General features: G+C 51.6%; 4 protein-coding genes across 4 annotated transcripts; 3 read left to right on the forward strand and 1 right to left on the reverse strand.

Moving 5' to 3' along the window:
- Positions 1–464: 464 nt before the first annotated feature.
- Positions 465–2852, forward strand: SMAC4_05350 (uncharacterized protein; the record flags this gene model as incomplete). Its single annotated transcript, XM_003346407.2, has 3 exons — positions 465–859; positions 923–1317; positions 1377–2852. The coding sequence occupies 3 exons, from the start codon at positions 465–467 to the stop codon at positions 2666–2668; spliced, it is 2082 nt and encodes a 693-aa protein (XP_003346455.2). The 3' UTR covers positions 2669–2852.
- A 263-nt stretch (positions 2853–3115) lies between these two features.
- On the reverse strand, positions 3116–4474 carry SMAC4_05351 (uncharacterized protein). The gene is made up of 4 exons (XM_066090274.1): positions 4141–4474; positions 3656–4069; positions 3444–3543; positions 3116–3276 (listed from the first exon to the last, which is right to left on the reverse strand). Exons 1-4 carry the CDS (start codon positions 4175–4177, stop codon positions 3252–3254), a joined length of 576 nt encoding a protein of 191 aa, XP_065946852.1. The 5' UTR covers positions 4178–4474; the 3' UTR covers positions 3116–3251.
- A 711-nt stretch (positions 4475–5185) lies between these two features.
- SMAC4_05352 (uncharacterized protein) lies at positions 5186–8519 on the forward strand. Its single transcript, XM_003346409.2, has 4 exons — positions 5186–6460; positions 6519–6928; positions 6982–7119; positions 7170–8519. Exons 1-4 carry the CDS (start codon positions 5614–5616, stop codon positions 8160–8162), a joined length of 2388 nt encoding a protein of 795 aa, XP_003346457.1. The 5' UTR covers positions 5186–5613; the 3' UTR covers positions 8163–8519.
- An 8302-nt stretch (positions 8520–16821) lies between these two features.
- Positions 16822–21862, forward strand: SMAC4_05353 (uncharacterized protein). Its single transcript, XM_003346410.2, has 2 exons — positions 16822–20406; positions 20469–21862. The coding sequence occupies exons 1-2, from the start codon at positions 19045–19047 to the stop codon at positions 20598–20600; spliced, it is 1494 nt and encodes a 497-aa protein (XP_003346458.1). The 5' UTR covers positions 16822–19044; the 3' UTR covers positions 20601–21862.
- Positions 21863–22037: the final 175 nt, after the last annotated feature.

The following is a 22037-nucleotide window of genomic DNA, read 5'->3' on the forward strand; positions in this document are numbered from 1 at the left end:
AACTTCCCTGTCAACTTGCGGGACCTGTGGGACCCCGGGGGTCGCCGGAGCCCAACGCTGCCTGCAACGAGCCCCACATGCCCCGGATTTGGTTGGGGATTGAAGACTGGGATTGCTCCTTTGAGAAAGAGAAATGACATCAGCAGCTTGACCCCCTTTTCAGAAACCGAACGCACCATGAGCACCCAATCGACGACCTGAGCGAGCGAGATGCGCAGAGTTACTTATCCAGAGTCAAGCAGTTATAATGACGGTAAAATGGACCAGATCGAGTGAACTTGGCGGACTCTTACCCCTGTCGGAGCTCGACCGGAGCTGGACCCAGTCGTAACTTACATACGTTACGGATGGTAACAAAACGCAACACTCAACTGACAGGGTTAGGGTCCCAGCAAGGATCAATCAGCCCTATCAGATTGGCCACGAGCCGAGGTTATCAGTGCGCTACGGGGTATCCGCTGCCGATGGATTATACAGTACGGGGGGCGCGACCTGGACTCCCGAATCTAGCTGAAGCTAGGGGGGGCTCTTCACCGTTAAGGACCCAGACTTCGAGATCCATTCTAGCTGCAAACTCGATATTCGACGGCCACGCATCGCATACGACACCGGCCGATTACATATGCACCATCTATAAAGAATATACAACAGACAGGGGACGACCAATTGAGCTTGCCGTCCTACAATTCCCAATCGCCGCCATGCTCGCCTCGACGCGGCGGTGGTTCAAGCGCAATCGCACACCTCTGGCCATCGGCGCTGGTGTTGTCGGCGCCGGCTACGTCGCGACCCAGTATGTCCTGAGAAAGCTCAACGATGCGCGCGAGCGCATGAGCAGTGATCGCATAGCCAAAGAGAAGTATGTTCAGTCAAACAATGTCGTTGTCGTTCCCGGCTAACCCCTGAACCCCCTTATCGACAGTTTGCGACGCCGCTTCGAACAGAACCAGGAGGACTGCACCTTTACCGTCCTCGCCCTCCTACCTACCGCCACGACGAACATCCTTGAGGCCCTCAATACCGAAAGGATCACATACGAGATCCAGCAGATGAAGAGCCCAGCCAACAGAAAGAAGAGCATCAGCTCTCTCACCCCATCAACATTTTCAGAGGTCGGCACCATGGACGACGATGGCCGTAGTATGATCAGCGGATTCAGTGTGCAGAGCGAGGGTGGTGCATATCCCAGCTTCCTGGCCCCAGGACCTCTACCGCCTGTCGCCGAGGGCGAATCGGCCGGCGATGCTTCCCAACAAGAGGCGCCCAAGAAGCCGCGGAAGACTAAGAGACAGCTCTGGGATGACCTCAAGATCAGCTGTGAGCATCTGGCCGTCCTACATATTCCCAGTTGACCGTACTAACAGAATACTGAACAGCAATTACCCGTTCCTTCACTTTGATTTACACTCTCGGTCTACTGACCATGCTCACACGGATCCAGCTCAACCTCCTCGGCCGCCGCAGCTACCTCTCCTCTGTCGTCTCCCTCGCCACCGGCTCCGTGCGCGAGGGCGCCATTGCGCTCGAGAACAACGACGACGACGGCGATTTTGACGGCGAAGGCCAAGCCTACGGCTCCGATTTTGAAGTCAACCGCAAGTACCTCACCTTCTCCTGGTGGCTTCTCAACCGGGGCTGGGTAGACGTCATGCAGCGGGTCGAGTCCGCGGTCCGCCAAGTCTTCGGCCCCCTCTCGCCTCGCGACACCATCACGTTCGACGCCTTCTCCAAGCTCACCCGCGAGGTGCGCACCATCATCGAAGGCTCTTCTTCTTCTGGTGTCAGCACACAATGGCTCCCCTTCCTCCTCCCGCCGCAAAACCTGGAAGACTTTGTCCTCCGCGAATCCGGCATCCTGCTCGACGAATCCCAGGGTTTCCCCATGCCCAGCGCACCCACTCCCGAAGGCGAAACCACCATCTCCCTCCGCCGCCTCCTCGACGAGACTGCCGACCTGATCGAGTCCCCCGCATTTTCCTCCGTGCTCGCCCAGCTTCTCGACCAAGGCTTCACCGTCCTCCTCGACAACAAACTTACCGTCGGCGCCTTCGAAACCCCCTCCCTTCCCGCCGCCGTCCCCCCGCCCGCCGTCACCCTCACTCCCGAAGCCGCCGCGGCTGGTGAGGACGTGGTAACCTCCACGACCCTCGTCGCCACTTCCTCCGACCTCCACAACGCGGGACGCCAAAGCATCGACATCGAACGCCCCATCACCCGCGCCGTTTTGCTTCCCAAGATTCTTTCGATTCTCACCCGCCAGGCTCACGCCATCGGTAATGGTATGCCGAATGAGTACCTCCAGGCTATGGAGGGCGTGAGAGACTTGGAGGGGTTCGCGGCGGTGGTTTATAGTAGTAATTGGCAGGCGGAAATCGCTAGTGAGGAGTATGCTGGTGTTCCTGCCGCTGCTTCTGCTTCTGCTTCTGCATTAGCATCGGCTCCCGCTCCTAGGGGAAGTAGGAGAGAAAGGCCGGAAAGGCCAGTTGAGGAGTCGGCGGTTTTGATAGAGTCACTAGGTGCTTCTGGGCCGACAGCGGGCGTGGAAGAGAGCTTGGTGGTTGTGGATCCTAATCCGGACCCGACGGCCGGGTTCGATAGTGCGTGGGAGAGGGCGATGAGTGCGTCACAGCCGGGGTCGAGGGGGCCGTCTTTTGAAGATAGGAGATAAGCATGTGTAATTGTTGGCGTGTAAAGGGGTTGGATGGGAGGATTGGATGATGGTTGGATGAGGTTTTTTGTATGATGGAAGACGGGAGGGGCGCGAGGGCTAGATAATGAGGGTTTATGTTGTTATACTATTACTGCTACTCTTGTATTAGATGGAATAAAGAGGATCATAAAGAGTCTTGAGGCAGTGAACAAGCGTTGGCTTGTCTCTTATCATTCTGTTGGTATCATTATTTTGGTTCTTTCATTACGACTAATATGTGGTATAAATGCACCGCTTTCCGTTGACGGATTATTACGTCTCTCTATGTATGAGCCGATTCATCCCATCCATTCATACGCCAGTGGTCTCATTGAGAGCCAGTTCCGATAGCGGCCAAGTCGTGGGTTGTTGGTCATCTTGCGTCCGTGTAAAAACACGACGGAACCCCCCCCCCCCCCCCCCCCCCCCCCCCCGACATTTCAGTGAGCCCATACTTCTCGCTCGCTCGCGAATCGACGTTGCCTGGGGCTCTCTTTTTCCGCATAACTGGTCCCGAAAACCTTTAGTCCCGGGGAAACCCCAATGGGGCGACTCTAGATCGCTATCGTTGGCCGCCGGTTCGACCGCTATGTATCGAACTCTTTCATCAGCTTCCATGTCTGCGAGAAAGGCAGAAAACTGAGAGTGGATGGAGTGTCGTTGGAGGCCCATCTGTCTGCTAGCGAGAATCGGGCCGGGTGTCTGTGCTCTGGTGCTGTTGTGATTTCGATCAAGGGTTGGATGAAGTTCTCACATCAAACCCGTGATAAACTGATTTAAGCCCAGCTCGAATAACTCGTTCCTGACGCCGGCGCCGCCTTTGTGTTCGACGGGTGAAAGAGGGTTTTTGACCACTGTTTCTTGTTGTTAACCTCCTGTTTCCCCTTCCTTCCCTTACCCACCCACGACCGCAGCCACACCCTCTAGGGAGTACCGCTGGCCCAAAGCGCCAAAAGACAAACTCACCATATTCACACCACAAATTGATATAAATCTGATGCATCACATTCCGCATGCTCAGCGTCCCTGTGTCCGTCAACATGACAAACCGCAGGTTGCTCGCCGTCTCGTAGTAGTGCAGCTTGTACTGGGCGGTCCGGTAGGAAATAAACGCGTCGTCCTCGCCGCCCAGCTTGCGCACCATGTTGCGCAGCGAGAACACGGTGCCGAAAATCAGCTTGGCGTCGTCCGACGCTTTGTTGGCCGCGCTGACCGCCGAGCGTCCGCTGCGTAGCGCGTTTGGATTCGAATAATGATGAGAGTCGGGTGTGTTGACGGCGGCGCCGGTAGTGCTTATCATGGGGGCATCATGTTGTTGTTGTGGTGTTGCCCCTGGGACGGGAGGGGGTGGGAGCCAGGTTTTGGAGTATATGCATTCCGCTGTTGGGTGGGTAAGGGGGCAAAGGTTAGCAAGGTGTCAGGTTGAGCTTCCGGGGCAGGTCGGGGCTTACTATGTCGGTCAAAGATGTAAAAGGAGTAGATGACCATGGTTGGTGGTGTAGCTCGGAGCCGGAGCGCCAGTAACTCGATTTAAGGATTCGGAGGGGGATGGCGATCGGTATCGCGCGGTGCGCCGGGCGAAAACGGCGGATGTCGAGCGGGAAGACGCAAGAGTGTTGTGAAACTGGTTTGTTGAGAAGAGGCACATGTGTTGCGACAAGATGATGTACGGAGGACCGTTGGTTACGGTTGCGACACAAGTTGAGATGATGAATGCGGAGCGGATCCCTGCCCCGAACGGTGTCCCGCTGTTTGTCAATCGGTCCAGGTCGGTGTCGGCCACGGGAGTCGTTCGCCCGGGCGTGCTCCCTGTGGGGCTAGAAGCGGGTGCGCTACGGCGTCAAGGAAATGCGCTAACAGTGGAAACTTTCAGCGCAACTTTCATCCCGTCAGCCTCCCGAACGCACAGGCTGGCCGCTGTAGTGATCTACACACGACGGAAAGCTCCGTTATAGGGACAGGGTATGCTAGGATTTCATATTTATTTCGTACAAAAATAGCAGATGTCAAAATCAGCAGTATCAACTTTACGATTTTGTCCTCTTGGCAATTCGCTGGAAAGTTGTCATGTATTTCGATTCATTTATGATGGCGGAGATAAACGACGGGACTCTTATAGACTCTTATAGAAGGTTAAAAGAGGAGCTGCCAGGAAGTAGTCATCAACTTGAAGAGAGAGTTAAGAGACAAGACGGATCGAGGTGCAACTGCCCTACGAGGAAGCCCTAGGGCGAGATCTTGCACCATGATCTGACCCCCTATGGAATCTGACGAGACATGACTTTCAAGGGTCCCCCTCCCGTTTTTTTTGTTGGTTCCCTTTCATTCCACATCTGTGCCTTTTGTCCACTTGTTTTGGACGGTTCCGCCCCTTTGTGTGAGCCCTGGACGTTCCTGGGCGGATGGGCATCCCCTCTGCCAAGCTTGTCCGTTTCCATTCATTCACGATTTGAAAGAAAAGAAGTTTATAACACCGGCAACCTACCTCGGTGCCGAGTCCGGGCCTACTCTCGCCTAATGCAAAATACGTCCAGAATAACCACCCTGCGTCCTCTCCACAAGACAAGCCGGGCCTCATGAGAACTTGGAGCCCAGGCGGGAATTGCAACATAAAATCGTCATCTCTGAACTCCTCGCTTCTGAGAAGAACCCCCGCACTAACTAGCTCAGCGCCAAACCACCACTGCACCAAAAACAGCTGTTCACGGCTCTTCCCGCTCAACATTTTTCGAAGGAACCATCGGCATCCTTGGACATCAGACGCAATAACTGTCATAGCTGAGGCATTCGAATTTGATAGGTAATAGGTACTACACTTGCATTTGCATTAAGTGTAGAGACCTGGACGTACTACCAGCATTAGCATCCGCACCTGCAACATCTTACATATCCCGCTCTTTTGTCATTTTCTTCAAAGACGAAAAATGTCAGATCAACAACCTCAGGATCCTCCCCGGGCCCCTGATCCTCGCTGCCCTACAACATCATCAACAACCTTCTCGCTACCACTCCGCCCACGCATTTCCGGCATCCAAAGCACCATGACCGACTCCCTTGAACCAGATCACCCACAAACGACAACCCCCCCTTTGCTCTCACCGGGAATCTCAGTCCAGTTCCATGGCGACCCAACCGACGATGGCAGGCCGAGACCGGCAACTCCTCCTCACACTCATTCGGCCCCAGCCCAGATGCAGCAATATCCGAGTCCCATGAGACACCACAAGCGAACACCGTCCTTTCACAGAGAAGTCAAGGAAACTCTTAATGCGAGATCCGAGTATCTGGACGACGACATCGACGGCTGTTCCCGCCAACGCATCAACCAGTATCTCATTAAGGATGAGATAGGCCACGGCTCTTACGGCGCCGTTCGTCTGGCCACCGACCAGTTTGGCAAGGAATATGCCATCAAGCAATTCTCCAAGGCTCAGCTGAGAAGGCGCGCTCAGTCCGAAATTCTTCGCCGTGCGCCAAGGGGCCCTCGCAACCAGCCCATCTCTCGCTTCTCAGAGCAAAGGCTTCTCGAGGCCAAGGATGCCCTCTTTCTGATCAGGGAGGAGATTGCCATCATGAAGAAGCTGAATCATCCCAACCTTGTCCAGCTGTATGAGGTGCTGGATGACCCCGAGGATGATTCGCTTTACATGGTGCTGGAAATGTGTAAGAAGGGCGTGGTCATGAAGATGGGCATTCATGGATCTGTTGAACCCCTGCCCGAGGAACAGTGTCGTTTTTGGTTTCGGGATCTGATTTTGGGTATAGAGTATCGTAAGTCTTCTCTCACGCATGTTTGTCGCAAACCTCTAGCTTACACTCATGTCTATAGTCCACTCACAAGGCGTGATCCACCGTGATATCAAGCCGGACAACCTACTCCTCACTGAGGACGACGTCCTCAAGATCGTCGACTTTGGAGTCTCGGAAATCTTCGAAAAGACAGATGAGATGAAAACAGCAAAGCCTGCAGGCTCACCGGCTTTCCTGCCACCTGAGTTGTGCGCAAAGCATGGCGATGTTTCGGGCAGGGCAGCGGATATCTGGTCTATGGGAGTTACTCTGTACTGTCTGCGTTACGGCAAGCTCCCATTTGCATGTGATAACCAGCTGGAGATGTGGGAAGCGATCAAAACCCAGGAGCCTCAGTTTCCTCCCGACGAGAAGCCCGAGTTTCTTGACTTGATGCATAGGATTCTGGAGAAGGATCCGGCGAAGAGAATTACCATGCATGAGCTCAGGGTGAGTGATCTCGTTGACTCAAGCATCTGATGCAGCTGACTGAGAATATCAAGGAACACCCTTGGGTGACCAAGAACGGCGAAGACCCGCTACTTAGCGAAGAAGAGAACTGCTCTGAGCCAATTGAAGTACCCAATGCTCTTGAGCTCAACCATGCCGTTACCAGGCGGATGAGCCATCTCTTTTGCGTGGTAAGTGAACTCCAACTATCCATGCTTCACTCATCTCTAACACTGTCCAGATGAGAGCAATCTCCAAGTTCAAGAGTCTCCTCAACCGCAACGGAGCCACGCGCAAATCCCAACCCCAAAATGTCCAAGTCAAACCTGACGAAAACGAGCTAGACATTGACTTTTCCAACACCAACTTCAAGGAACCTACGCAAAATGACAAAGAATCCACAGCCGAATTTGCAAACCGCATTCTCGAAGAGCGCAGGAAATTCTTCAACCCTACCGGTCCCCGTGCCTTCGGCATCAACCGAACCCTGGCCGGGAAGTACAACCTCAGCGGCGGCCCTCTCCACCCCCTCGCCACCGGAAACCCTCTCCCTTCTATTGCACCATTCAGCTCCACCTCATCCTCCATTACCCTAACCAACTCAATGACAATCTTACCCGGTCCGAGCCCAGGAACTTCTGACCAGATCCAACCCCAACAGCAATCTCAACCACCTCACCTCGGCATCGGTGTAGGCGGCGTTGACACCTCCTTCTCCATCAACACTTCTGACCTTCCGTCCGCCGATCACGTCTCAGAAAGCCCGACCATGGTCGACTTCAACATTTACGATAACGCCTTCCAAGACGAAATTGAGCGGATCAAGCGTTCGGCCAGTATTAGTTCTACCAATGGCGCTCGTAGGAATAGCAAGGCTAATGACCGTAGAGGAACTGGGTCTGGGACGGGTATGGGAACGATTTATCATACGCGGTTGAATAAGAAGAGACATGATACTATCATTCTGGGGAATAATGGCCAGAGAGAGGTGGAGGAAGATCGTGGGGGACTATTTGGGACTAGTGGGAAGGGGAGAAACGATGAGCAGGGTGCAACAGCTACGCCGAAGGATCTTTGGCAGTCAAAACGGGAAGGGGACAATGAGGGTAAGAAAGGAGGAGGTAGTGGGTTTGCGAATGTGGTGGCTAAGGCTATGGAAGGGGCGAATGAGGTGGTGGTTGGGGGTGTCGCGACCAAGGGAGAAGGGAAGGCGGTGGAAGGTAGGAGGCAATAGCCTAAGGAGGCAGCGACGTCAAAAGCGGAAACACGGTTTATCAAAGGTTGATTTGGGACGCTGGTAGTGGAGGGCGCGGAACGATTACTTCGAGGTCATATATACCTTGAGCGCTGAGATTATATGGTCCCGGGGCGGAGTTATTTTGGACTAGCTAGTGCTTATATCCTTCTGGTTAATGAACAAGTCACTCTATTTTACATTCCAGGGGCTGAAGGGAAAGTGTAAGCATATACATAGGTCGCTTATCACATGGGAATATACGGTCCGTGTCAATTCTTCTTGCTTCATTTCTCTGCACCCTCTCTTCACTTCTCTCTTCACTTTTCTCTTCACTTCTCTCTTCGCTTCTCTCTGCAATTTTCGTTCAATTTTCGTTCAATTTCCTATCAGCTTCTCGTCACTCCTTTCTTCACTTACGTTTATATTAGAAGTATCGGAATCTGCTAAAGTCACGTTTGCATAAACCTGGAAGATACTTATAAATACGGGAATACTGTTTCTATCACGTGCTAGGTATTCAGAACATCGGAACCTCATTCAAAAACTCTCGCAACTTTAGTCCGGTATTAGAAATGAACTATACAGAAAAGCCAGGCATTCAACCTATCTAGACACTCCCAACAGCTAAGAGCAAAACTTGTATAAACTAACTATCATTACGGGCTCAACCAAACGAAATGTATACTGATAGGTAATCTACGTTTTGTTAACGTGAATAATATCGGCTTGCCACACGTTGTAGCATCACGTCGACACGCACTTATTAAGTACAGGTATGCTCTAAATACATGTGTGTCCTATAGTACACATATAAATAATCAACACTATACAACTGCTCACTGGCGGAATTTATTACTCAAACTTCTTCGAGTGAGGTAGGTATGTGTGGTTGAGCAAGACAAGGCGATTGATGGCATTCCGTCGACATTGACACGACCCGTTTTTTTACGCCGCAAAAAAGTCGAGGTCGATTAGCGGTGTTTGAGATCTACACTGCCTTGCCTGTCTTTGAACCGTCTTTCCACCGATATCTTTTTTGTATTTGATAATATTCGTCCCTGATGATCCTCCATCTCCGCGGATGGAACATGAATTTAGACTAGACCTAATAAGCCCGTGTTGAGTAACCCGACTGACTGGACTAGAGCCGGACTGACAGATCGCATACCTCCATACAGACAGACCAGTGGGGATGATGGGAATCATTGGAATACAAAGCGGTGGGTGGTGGTAATTGCTCATTGGCACTTTTCTACGCGTTGCGGACTTGGGGTCTCCTTTCGTCCGGTCGCGAGTCGTGGGTATGTAGCGAGTCGGATCGTGGTCTGTCAGTTTGGTGGATAGGTAAGGTAAGGTATTTGTTCAAGTTCGAGTACTTCTAGCGATTCTAGGTAGGTAGGGAGATGGCATGGTATTATCGCTTGTGCAGTTTGTAGGTACAAACATCAGACAAGGTTCCAGTCATGGTTACTTATCAGATTTGCTGTGAAGTTGCCATGGCCTTTTTGTCGAAGTGTCTTCCGTTCAGGCACTATCAATCATCTTTCAGATCGCCATTACTCCCAAGTCCTTGGACCACCTATCGGCCTAACTTTTCTTCTTCGCACCTGAGTCGAGTAAAGCCCAAGCTGCCTTAATGCAGTGCATCGGACAAAGTGAGAGTCCCAAGTCCAAGTCCAATGCCATGTCTATCGATTCCGTATATATGATGTCCTCCATTTTCAGTCTTTCCCATGTTCCCCGCATGCGGTGGAGGTGACTGACTACCTCTTCTTAATCTTTCACACACAAAGTTTCCATGAGGTAGGTACACTTATTTACCTACCTTAACCTTACCGAAGTTCCCCCGACTGGATGGATACTCGTTCGTGTAACACACCTACCATAGTACCTACCTATCCCCTCAAGCTAGAAATATGTACACTACTTACCCCTCGCTCCCCATCCATTCTATTACCTCCTCACACATGCTTCTTACTAATTCTAGTACCTCTCGGTTAGCGCACCCGAAAATCGCACTATGTTGTTACCCACTCACTCTCGCTGCTGACTTGCTCACCTCTTTCTTATTCTTACCAAAGTCAGTCAGTTGACCTCCTCCAGTTGTGATGTGCGGGCTTTGTTCCGCCTGTCTTGATAGGTTTATCTTTTCTTAGTTAGTTCGCTCGCTGCCTTGTTCATTGTTGCATCGAAGCGTTGACGGCGCTTTTTTTGCGAATAGTTTATATCTGTATTGACTGGGCTGACTGATAAGGTAACAAAGGGAGAACTGTGGGGTGACAGAAAATGCAGTTCGAGGTTTGCCTAGTGATCAACTGCGAGTCTTGTTCAAAAAGCTGTTGGAAAGTTTGTCGTTGGTATTGCGCTTCGTCTTGGGGGGGAGGGGTTACAGAGATACCTTATTAGGCTGTGAAAGAAACTTTGTGAAGCTGGTAAGTTGTTGAGTGTCTCACAATGCACAGAAGGTGATAATAGACTGGGAACAGACTTTTTTTTTTTTTTCTCTTATCCTTTTCTCCATTCAGACACTCCCGTTCCGTACAACCGTTCGATCACAGAAGATAAGCGCACCGAGTCTGTTGGACCCTCTCATCGGTAGTCTCCAAAGTTCATTCTCACGGCTGCTTCCACGGATCGTGCGAGCTTCTTCTCATCCTGCCGTGTCTATATCAGAGATAATGCAGGGGTGGCTGATGCGCACTCGCATAATCAATTGCGTTATGTAGGTATGTGCATGGCGTTTCCCATGTGGAATGTGAACATAACGTGCATACAAGGCAAAGACCCCCAATCTCACTTTGTGCTTGCATCGATTTGATAGGCACAGTAGCTTTGCTATTCCCGTGAGAAGGGCGGCTGATACCTAGACATTGTTCGATCAGCTCGGTAATAGAAAAGGGTTGGTTGTATCACCGTTCACCGGAAAAAGAAAGAAGGAAGTGTATTTGTTAGGAAAGAAAGATTCTGGTTGTTACGGGTGGTTTACTTTGATTCCATGCAAAAAAGCACGAGGAATATTATAAAGATGCAGAGTGTCAACCGGAAGCTGAAGTGTCGTTGCCAAGTGAAGGGAAGGGACTGAAGATTTTCCCTTCGACAGGATTCCTTGGTCAGGTACACTTGTACGTATAGGTAGGTGAATGCACATTTTTTCGACTTTCGAGGCCACTATCACGGCCGGTTGAAGATATTTTTCGTGGTTTTTACAAACGCTTTGAACAAAACCTGCTCCACCAATGTAGTGTACCTAAGCGGCCTTGCAGAGTATGTATCACAACCCACACCATTGACGTAACCTGACGGTATGCCGAGACTACCAAGACGGCAATACTGGACTGCCGTGACACATATGATCTCCGTTTCCTCTCGCGGTCGGAGAAAAAAAAAAGCGAAAATTCAAGAGGATCGAAAGTGTTCCGAGAATGACGGAGGACAAGAAAAGGGACCCGAGACAAGGGGATTGAGAAGCCGTTGGAGGCCTCACGAAAGAAAGAAAAGGGACTATTGAGCTTGGCAAAAGGCTTTGAAAAGGCAGTTTTATAAGAGGATGAGAGACAACATAAGCTTTTGCCAAGTCCCCGACTGCAAGTCTTGGAGGTCTTGGGTTGCGGTTATCGGATGTGGACGGCCGGGACAGCAACATGTAAATCGGGACTGCAAACCGACTTAGTGTACGCTTGAAGAGTTCAAGAAGAGACGGAATCCTGTTGGGATGATTCGACAGCGTGGAAGGGTAATGGTAATACAGTCCACACGGTTAACTAGGCGATGTCAGCGTTGCTATGGATGGTACCAATCCAACCATGGATCCCTAAGCTTCCACGCAAATAGCTAACAATCCTTGAACAACGGAAAAGAAAATGGCGAGAGTACTTACCTAGTGCTAGCGCAGATCCATTTACACGGGTGTCAACGGATGTTGACCTGAACCTCCCCGGAAGACCGCCAAGGACGGCAACCTACCTCACGTCTGTTGCCGTACCGTGAGGTACGCATAAACATGATCCGCACGGAACATATCGGTTGTCCCCTTGTGCGGTATCGACGAGAGCATTAGTATACCTAAGCGATACCCAGAATGTGAGCGTATCACAGCACACGTGTGGAAGTGTTTCGTTTTCGACAAGGGAAAGCAGCGGCAGAAGACTTAGTGGTATTGCCGGTACCACCGGTACTATCGAAGTCATGCCCCGAACTGAATGAGAGTTTAAGGTCTCAATTCCGAGATGAAAAGCAAGGGGGAACCCCTCCACGAACATCATGTACTTAGATTTGATGCCCCTACCTGTTTTGTCATTTTCTTCCCCTCCTTACCCCACCATCTTCTACCCAACGTCTGTCCATCGTTCCCAGCGCATGTGCTGCCCACTTCCTGGATGTGTTTGATCGTCAAGATCGTCGATATCTCTCATAAACACGGTACCAGCAAGAAATTTTCTGAGCCCTACGCTAATGTCGATCAATGCAGTCTTTGCGGTAGCTCTCTATTGAAGATATGAGGATGCATGCTCTGAGATGAGACGATGTCGAGCCTTGCGAGACACTCTCCACATAGCGTTGAGACATGCAGCACAAGCGCAAATAGGGAATGGACGGTTTTACTTGTCAAGTTGTGACCTGTGACACCTGCCAGCACGGATGAGACTATTTGATGAGATCACCTACCTTATCAACCTCCCGAACTGCTCCAAGATTAATCCATTGACTTGTACTTAACGTGTACAAACGGCGCATTTGGTGAACCAGAGGCGACTTAGAGGTATGCACTTCCAGATGCTCCGCGAGTTTCGGACACAGGCAGAGACGTAATGATATTCAACCTGCTACCCATTTTCTCTGAAAAATGAGGCTCTTGTTGAGTACCCAGCCCAACAGCCCAATCCTGCGGTCCTAAGTCGGTTATTCCGGCAACCAAGAAGTCTTGGTACGTGATTGAGAATCTTGGCAGTTTTCCAGCTTTTTGAAGGTGAGGTAAAAGGGCTTGACGCAATAATCCATAATCTGTCTTCTCCTACATGGTGGCTTTGGCACACCGCTACGGGGGCGTCACTTCCCCTTCCGTTTGTTTCAGTGTCCGAAGAAAGAAATAGAAGAAGTTATGAGGACGCATGAGCAAACCGACACTGGGTGAGGATGAGAAGAAGGAGGCTCTCAAATACCCTGTTCGCCCACTGTGTCTGTACCTCTGCGAACTGTGTATCATCCTGCGAGAAACGGTTACATCTGATGCCAAGAACCCGCTGTGAGTTCTTAAGTACATTATGCCGTATCTGAAAAGCCACACAGCGGAATGGGGTTCTTCGAGTAAGAAACATGGTTCGTGAAAGGAAAGCTGATGTGTGTTATCTACTCGGGTGTATGCCTACAGCATCCCTCGGTTGTAGACATGCATCTTTACTGTTGCTGGATGACAAAGCAGAGCTCAGAGAGCTCCGGCGATAGCCCCTAGGGCTCACCAGCTTCCACATAAGGTATCCCCGAGATACACCACGCAAGACGGCAAGGGTTCTGGTAGGTCTCGTCCCCAGCTGGTAGGTTGACGAAGGTTGGTGGTGATAGATGTTTGCCAAAAGACACTGGAGCGGCGCAACCCCACTGAGCCATTGCAGGCTGCAGTGCCAGTTCATCAGTTCAGGGACAGTTCGAGGACTGACCAATAGTCGGTGCAGATATCAGGTTACAAGAAGTTGCTTGCTAATGAGAGGGGAATACGGATTGGAGACAGGAGACAATAGCAGGCGGCATGTATCTATAGTGGGAAAGGGACTAAAGGACGCGGCGAGAGGGGCTTAAAGCAAAAGCCGGATACTTGCCTAGTCGCAGGCGGGCCGCAGGACGTCGAGGCCACGATTCGGTGTGTGGAATAAGACGAAATGAAAATGCCTCATAGTATGATAATTGAGGAGGAGGTTATGCTTTCCGTGGTAACGTATCTTCCAGTCTCTAGCCAGCGTGCAATTGCAGACGCATGACACCAAACCACTGAGATGGAGTAGTATGGAGATGGAGAAGATGACCAGGCATGGGAATAGGTATGCTGTTGGCCAACACAGAAAGGGGAAGGTAGTGAGGAGATGGACTGGTCATCAATGATAGTTTGCGGCCAAGGTTGATGTCCTGTGCAACACGGAGTTGATATCGACTCAAGGTATGTCGGCTCGTTGATGCCATCTTGATCCTGAAGCTTCATATCAGCACAGTTAATTTACAAAGGACCTCGGGTGGGCAGGGAAGAAAAAGGAAGTGAGGTGATGTTTCATCACGCCCGCGAGGCCCGCTGATCGGGAGAGCAAAGCCGAAACCGGGGTGCAGGTCGCAAGACGACTTGCTCCGTAACTGGCCGGGAAACCGCCAGATCGTCGGCCTTCTCCTTCTGGCGCTCGGGCACTATCACAAGCCTGAAATCAGATTCGATCGGCCCCGCCTCCGCCCACAACGGCTTCTACATGCATGTACGTACGTGTCGGATCAACCAGTCGACGAGAAGGGCGAAGGGAAGCGGGAAACCGTAGCAGCCGCAACAATATTTGGATGCCAACCTCAATGGGAAATGGGAGGCCGCCCGCCAGTCCCAGGTCCACAAAGTGTCCACTGATGGCTCTTGCAGAGTCGCTAACAACCCCAAGACAAGACTCTTGGAGAGTTTCATTGAGATGCGGATGACGCGAACCTCAAGAGTGGCTCTGCAGAGAATGGAGGGCCTGTAGGAAATTAGCTTGGTGTACAGTATTAAACGGAGCAGTGTGTAAATGGACGGAAAGGCAACAATACACACCGGGTACCAAGTCCAACCGTCCATTGACCGTTTCTGGCTATGTTGGCTTGTAGGGCACACACTCAGAAACCCACCAAAGTGTACGTATAGAGGTCAAGAGCTGCAGTCCAGCCGCTTCAATCCTGTTCAGTGCGAAGGCCGTGGGTCTGAGCTGAGCGCTCGCAATTTTTGCTTTGTTGATTTGGTTTCCAAGGAAAGAAATTGTTGCGGTGCATAGGTATTTGCATAGAATGTTCTGGCCTCTCGGTTCGGAAATGAAGAGTTCAGGTTTTTTTTTCTGGCCAGAGCAAAGTTTTCCCTCCCTCTTCCGTCTTGCAGTTAAACCCCAACTGTGGGAAGGGGCCCTCCAGTATGCCTTCCGCATTGAGAATGCATCGTCAGAAATCCTGTCGTTGTGAGTGGAAAGTAAGCTCCATAGTGTGGTGCAGTGGGGTGTTCCCATGAAGGGTTGTCGTACCTTCCACTTCTTGCAATTTCGTAACGGTGGATGATGGGCCACAGTCACTTCCACTCTCAGAAGGAGCGGTGCCCATCCGCTGTTCAACCTCGATGTTTCCTGATCCTCGGTACCTCTAGTACTTACCAGCCATGTCCGTTCAATAACCTCGACTTGACATTCCGATTTGTCGTATGTACCTGATGGGTGTCGACGAAACCGAACGTTGAGATGAGCATCTCTTTTTTTGGTGTAGCACGGCAGCACGGAACGTCCCACTCGCTGTCAACTGCATGATATGTACAGTACAGAAAGTACAAGCAGTACATACAGCTGATATCGACAACACGCAGACCCTTCCCCAATTCCCACTGACTGCCCGCTGCAGAACAATGATTATCAGCAATATTTTCGAGTTTCCAGAGACGGTCCAGAACGTGATCGAAAAGAGCTCGCAGCTTCAGAGGCGCAATTACGCTCATATGGATCATAACGGTAAGGGCAACGGGCCTACTTGTGTTAGTGGTATGTTTCGGGTCTCATGTCCCGCTACCTGTATGATTGGGTACGCGTTCAATTTCACTGTTCCAATGTTACCGTTACAGATTACATACGGTGGGTGTACTGTATGTTGAAGGAGATACCCAGATCCACCGTGACGTTCTCAGAAAAAAGACTACAAGTCCGATGGGTGTAATCCTGTCCGCTATGGAGCGCAACTACCTATGTTGTACATAAGCGCAAACCTTTTGATGAGGAGGGGCCGTTGTCGCATTAAAGTTTACAGTGCAAGAACTCCTGGGTATGTGAGATGGAAACCTACATTGAAAACCCGGGGTCTTACTCGGAGGAATAAATTGGCTGCTTGTCTTTGACAGCCGCCGTTGCAGTGGGGCTACGGACCGTGGTATGCGTGTGACTTTCTCCCACCTTCTGAAGCCTTTGGCAGGCTTTGCACCATTCAGACAACTCCCGCTCTCCATGTTGATGGGACTGTCTCTGTAACTGTATCTCTGACTGGCAGGTTTTGTCAAAAGGCTACCTACCCGCCTTCGTCGTCATAATATTAGCTAACTTGTACAGAACAATTGGCGGCTGCTATCGTGATGTGCGGCGTAAGTGGAATGGAGTCGAATGCGAGAATGGATAGGGCATAGCGGCCTTGTTTGGGGGGGGGGTTTTTCGTGTCAGGTTTTCCGCATCGTGTTGGGTGCTGTTTCCCATGTCTCCTTGTCTGTCTGTATACATACCTCTCAGGTAAAGCTAAGTAGAGACTTGTGGATGTATTCCATGTATCTGTGCCCGTGTCGGGAATCAGATATTTATCGGCCATCCCTGACTCTCTTCTTGCTCCTGCCCTCTCTCTTGATCTCTTACACGGCTCTGCTTCTTTCTTTGTCTGGTTCAGTCACGCTTTACCACCCTTCTTCTATTGTGCCCGGTTTCCCATTTTTCCTGCCTGGAGCTACTTGCCTTTGGTTTTGACCAGGAGCCGGCCACAAAGGGGTCGATAACCTTGGAGACACAAATAGGACAAGACTCTTGGCCAAAACCGTGACCTCCAGCTTGACCTCACTTTGGCTCTCAGCTGCCCTTTCTTGTCCCGGATTCTGCTGGCCATCATTCATCATCTGTTTTCCTCTCGTCACATAGAAAAGGCCGTGCCTACCTATTCTACGCCCTCAACAAAGCACCCACCCTCACCACAGCGCACAACTTTTGCCATTATACTATCGCCTACTCCTTCACTGTACGCCGCCCAATCCAAACGCGACCTCGAGTGACAAACGAACCCGGGTCGACACCTGCCATCTGCCACACCTCCCGCCTTACCTGCAGCAGTGTGGTCTGAACATCTATTACTCAGCCCGGCAGCATAATCATCAGCATTAATCCGACTGGTGAGCATACCTACATCGGACATCTCAGCCCCTTGAGTTAAAAAGCAGCCATTCCCTTTCTCGCTCAACCGTTACTACATATTGCTATTGTCATCTCAGTCATAGCTTCCCAATCTTGCCCCCTCACGATCAGCCGAGCACTTTTGCCTCAGGCTCTCTGCAGTCTGCAGTTTGCGGTCTGCTGTGGCAGCTGGGTGGCCAAGCAGGAGCGACAGGGCACCGAGGGCACCTCCTGCCCTGCTCCAACTCCTTTTCTCGCCTGGAATTCTTCCATTGTTCATTCTGTCGATCCAGCGCTGGAAAGACCGACCCTCTAATCTCCCTCTTTCACCTTCCATTGTCCCTACAACTCAAGACGGCCTGCTCAGGAACAGGAACAAGGAATCGGCATTCTTTCGACGTCGGAGCCGACAAAACTCACATGACCAAAACCATCCTCCCATTTATACCAATATCTTCACCATGATTGCCATCCGCCAATTACAACAGTCCAGGTCTGCCACGCTTCTCGAGTTTTACTAACACCCACTTACCTACCGGACGACTTCATCCGACCAAGGCGCCAACATCAACGGCCTCTTCACTTTCTTGCGTCGTTGACCATTGACTGGAAAAGAGACGAGAGACAGAGAAACACACGCACAGAACGGTAGACATCGGCGACAAACGACCGGACGCATCCGAAGCCAGCCAGGTCTGAAAAGCTTGAAACCAACCCTACCTATTTTACAACGACGAGCTACGTAACGACGTATTTGTGGTACCTTTCGCGGCGTATCTTTGCCTTTGGCTCCACTCTGTCACGCAGCACCAGGGCATCCACCCGGGCCACAGTCCACTTCACTTGGCTGGGCTCTATCAAGGTCCATTCACCTCACCCGCCATCTCCACCGATTTAGCTGGGCTTTCATTCGCCAGACCAGCACTTAACTCTGCAGCAGAGAACCCACTTGAGTTGGCACCGTACACCCGCACCACAATCAGAAGTGGAAGAGGGAAAAAAACCAAGCGCACACAGTTTCGCAACACCCGTTGTTGCCCGCACTGCGACTGGCTCCTCCACAGTTACATACAGTCCGCACGAAGCACGCAAAGAAGCAGTCGGCAACCAAGCACAGGTGCAGGTGGGAAGAATCCACTGGCGCGCAGCCCGCACCGAGCGCACCGCACGCACGGCACTCGCCTTTGATTTCTCCGCTCCGCTCAATCGGATTCGGCCTCTTGATTTTTTTCTCGCTTTTTTCTGGCCTTGCCAGCCCGTGCCAGCCCTATCGCGGCTTATAAAGGGGATTGAGTCCTTCTCGCTTTCCAAACAGAGGTTCATCGCCTCGACAATACCCTGCCGTTTTGAAGGCCTAAAGGGTCCAAGTCCGGGCTTCTGCCCACTCATTCAAGGCGCGCAAGCCGCCACCATCGCTGTTCCCTGCATAAGCGCAGTGGAAGACCCCCCCCCCCCCAGACGACGACCCAAGCCTACCCGTTAACGAACTGACCCAAGACCTTTCGACCCTACCTCATCCCACGCTCGCCCGTGTCGCCCGTCGTCGCTTACAATCCGCTTGCCCTGCCTGCGACTGCCACCATCGCCCGAGCTTGACCGCCGTACGCTATCCCCCACGGCTGCACTTTCCGGCAGTCAGACCAGCTACAAACAGCGCCCAGCCGTCGCCCAGCGCGGAAAAACCTACCACAAGAGCACTGGCCCCCCCCCCCAAATCACACCCACCGAGCGACCCGAAACCCGTCCCCCCTCGAAAATCTGCAACCATGGCGAACAGCACCTCAGACGCCAAGTCTGGGTCTTCACAGCGCACCTCACCTTCGCAGACCTCGTCCATCAAGTCCTTCGACCTCTCCTCGAGATCCCCGCATCTTGCTGCCCAGAACGGCCAGTCCGTCCCGACCGGCTCGACTGAGCAATTGCCAAAGCCTGCCGAGAAGGCTTCCGTCAAGGACCGCTTGACTCGCATGTTCTCGACAAAAGACACAAGCCGCGTTGCTGCAGATGCAGCTGTCTCGAGAAACACCACCCCGGGTAACACCAGCACAGCTCCATCCCCGCCGCCCTCGTCGAGCTCGAAGCCTGCCCCTCCGCAGCGCAAGATGTCTACCACCGATGCCAAGGCCAGGACGAACGGCAATGCGCCACCGTCGCGCTTCGTCGTCATCCCCGAGGCCCAAGGCGGTCACGAGCACCACCTGAAATCAAGTCGCCGCCAGGAGAAGCTCACCGATATGATCAAGGGCTTCCTCGGCAGGAAAACTGAACAGCCGGTTCCCGAAAACGATCTGTCTTTGGTTTCCAGCTGGGTCGACACTCTCAAACAAGAAAAGGATGGTCTTGCCTCCTCGGCAGAGAAGAAGGGCGCGACCACTCCGCCAACCACTCTGGTCGAAAAATACGGCAAATGCCAGGAGATCATTGGCCGTGGTGCCTTTGGTATCGTGAGGATCTCGCACAAGAAGATGGAGAACGGTCTCGGGGAGAAGCTTTTTGCCGTGAAGGAGTTCCGCCGCAGGCCCGAGGAAACGGAAAAGAAGTATAGCAAACGCTTGACCGCCGAGTTCTGCATCTCCTCCTCCCTAAGACATCCCAACGTGATTCACACCCTTGACCTTATTAAGGACGCCAAGGGAGATTTCTGCGAAGTGATGGAATTCTGCGCTGGAGGAGATCTCTACACGCTTGTCCTTGCCGCCGGAAAACTCGAGGTTCAGGAGGCGGATTGCTTCTTCAAGCAAATGATGCGTGGCGTCGAGTACATGCATGAGATGGGTGTTGCTCATCGTGATCTGAAGCCCGAGAACCTCCTCCTTACCACCCACGGTGCCCTCAAGATTACTGACTTTGGCAACGGCGAATGCTTCCGTATGGCTTGGGAAAACGACGCGCACATGGTTTCCGGTCTGTGTGGTTCCGCCCCTTATATTGCTCCCGAGGAGTATATCGACAAAGAGTTCGATGCTCGTGCTGTCGATGTCTGGGCTTGCGGTGTCATTTACATGGCCATGAGGACCGGTCGTCATTTGTGGAGGGTCGCTAAGAAGGACGACGACGAGTTCTATGCCAGGTACCTAGAAGGTCGTCGAGACGAGGAGGGTTACGGACCGATCGAGTCGTTACACAGGGTAAGTCGGATCACGGCAACTCAGATGAAGCAATGTCGCAGAACTGACCGTCATCAATCCAGGCTCGTTGCAGGAACGTCATCTACTCGATATTAGACCCGAACCCGTCCCGTAGAATCACGGCGTCCCAAGTTCTCAAATCCGAATGGGGCCGTGAGATAAAACTTTGCAAGGCCGGAGAGGAGGGCCTTTAACAAAACTCCGTCAGGCGGGCCCATAGTTGATGTTCTAGACCCACCTCGGGAACTCGCAAGGGCATCATATCACCGTCTGGCGGGATTGCGCGCATGATTTCGAATGGAGATTTAGGGCTATTCATTTCTCATAGGAATGAGAAAAAATGTTTACCCTTGAATTTTCGAGCGAACGATGCTAGGATCGCCGTACTTGACCTAGCACAGCGACGACAGTCACCTACCTACATACCACAACCCCCCAAAGCCTCTCGTTGTGTGTACTCATGTTGAGAGAGGCAGGAGATGAGGGGGATGATAGGAAGAAATAGGAGCAGCCGAAGGATGGGAATGATCCGGATGGATGAACGGACAGGATGGGTGGGCGGCAGAGATCTCAGGGAATGACATCATGCCTCGTTTCGCGTTTGGCCAGCATAGGAGTTTGGAGCACTCATGCATTTTCAGTTCGGGCCAGGGGCTCGCCGTAACTGATTTAACTACCCTTTTCGACCCTCGTTTTTTGTTTATTATCACCGCCTTGTGTGTGCGTCTTTTCTTTCTGACCAAACCACCACAGGTTATCATGGGCGGATGGAGTGGCCTCTTTCGCTTTCTTCAAGTATATCATCGAACTGGAACTGGAACTTCGACTGGTGGCCTCCTCTTTTTTCTACATTACATATCGTTTTCTACGTTGCACATAAGTCATCTTTAATGCTTTTTGTCCTGCTTGCGTGCCAGCGCGTGTAATTCTTGCTAGTTGGTATTATTTTATTCCCCGGCCCCTGGACATTCAAGCGAAAGAAAGAAGAGTTGGGGATAGAAACGGCTGGGGAGATGGAATTCAGAGGGAGAGGGCGTCTGGATCTTTCCTGTTTTGGCGGTTATAGACGCTTAGAGACTCTTCTCACTGTCACATACCGTAATAGAATTGTTGGCAAAAGGTATTGGGAAAAAGGCATGACAAAAGACGAGAAAGAGTCAATGAATGACCTGGGATTGACAGTTTGACTGGACAGGTTCAAGGGCAAAGTGCGAAGGTCAAGCCAAGGAAAAAAATACAGGAAGCCAAAACGGACATGACAAAGAGGTTAGAAAAATCATCACACTTTCAGGGCTAAAAACACCAACGTACGAATCCATTATCAATGCCATTACTTACATACCTCGGTCCAAGAAGGACAAACAAACAACAATTCACCATCATCCATCTTCGCGGCGAGCAGCGAGCAGCGAGAGCGAAAGGAAGCCAAGGACGTCCAAAGTGTTTTTTTTTGCTTGTTTCTCGGGTCCTTCCGCTGACTTCCCAGTGCTCCCGTCCATATACGAAAAAAGGGGGTCAGGGGCATACATCATTTGTGCGGTCTGGCGGTTTTAGTCAACGGTTACCAAATCATAATCAATGTCAAAAGAATACCAAGAAAACACCAAGACTTTTCTACCGTCATGATGTGG

Source organism: Sordaria macrospora, chromosome 4, assembly GCF_033870435.1.
Source record: "Sordaria macrospora chromosome 4, complete sequence".
Taxonomy (NCBI): Eukaryota; Fungi; Ascomycota; class Sordariomycetes; order Sordariales; family Sordariaceae; genus Sordaria; species Sordaria macrospora.

Excerpts from the sequence above, each read along its gene's own strand:
- SMAC4_05351 (XM_066090274.1), bottom strand. The coding sequence starts at position 4,177 with ATGGTCATCTACTCCTTTTACATCTTTGACCGACATA. Across the intron at positions 4,070-4,140 it reads TTACATCTTTGACCGACATA|CGGAATGCATATACTCCAAA; the intron begins GTAAGCCCCGAC and ends CCCACCCAACAG. Across the intron at positions 3,277-3,443 it reads CAGTTTATCACGGGTTTGAT|CGGTCGAACCGGCGGCCAAC; the intron begins GTGAGAACTTCA and ends TTCGATACATAG.
- SMAC4_05352 (XM_003346409.2), top strand. The coding sequence starts at position 5,614 with ATGTCAGATCAACAACCTCAGGATCCTCCCCGGGCCCCTGATCCTCGC. Across the intron at positions 6,461-6,518 it reads GATTTTGGGTATAGAGTATC|TCCACTCACAAGGCGTGATC; the intron begins GTAAGTCTTCTC and ends TCATGTCTATAG. Across the intron at positions 6,929-6,981 it reads TTACCATGCATGAGCTCAGG|GAACACCCTTGGGTGACCAA; the intron begins GTGAGTGATCTC and ends GAGAATATCAAG.
- SMAC4_05353 (XM_003346410.2), top strand. The coding sequence starts at position 19,045 with ATGGCGAACAGCACCTCAGACGCCAAGTCTGGGTCTTCACAGCGCACC. Across the intron at positions 20,407-20,468 it reads CGATCGAGTCGTTACACAGG|GCTCGTTGCAGGAACGTCAT; the intron begins GTAAGTCGGATC and ends TCATCAATCCAG.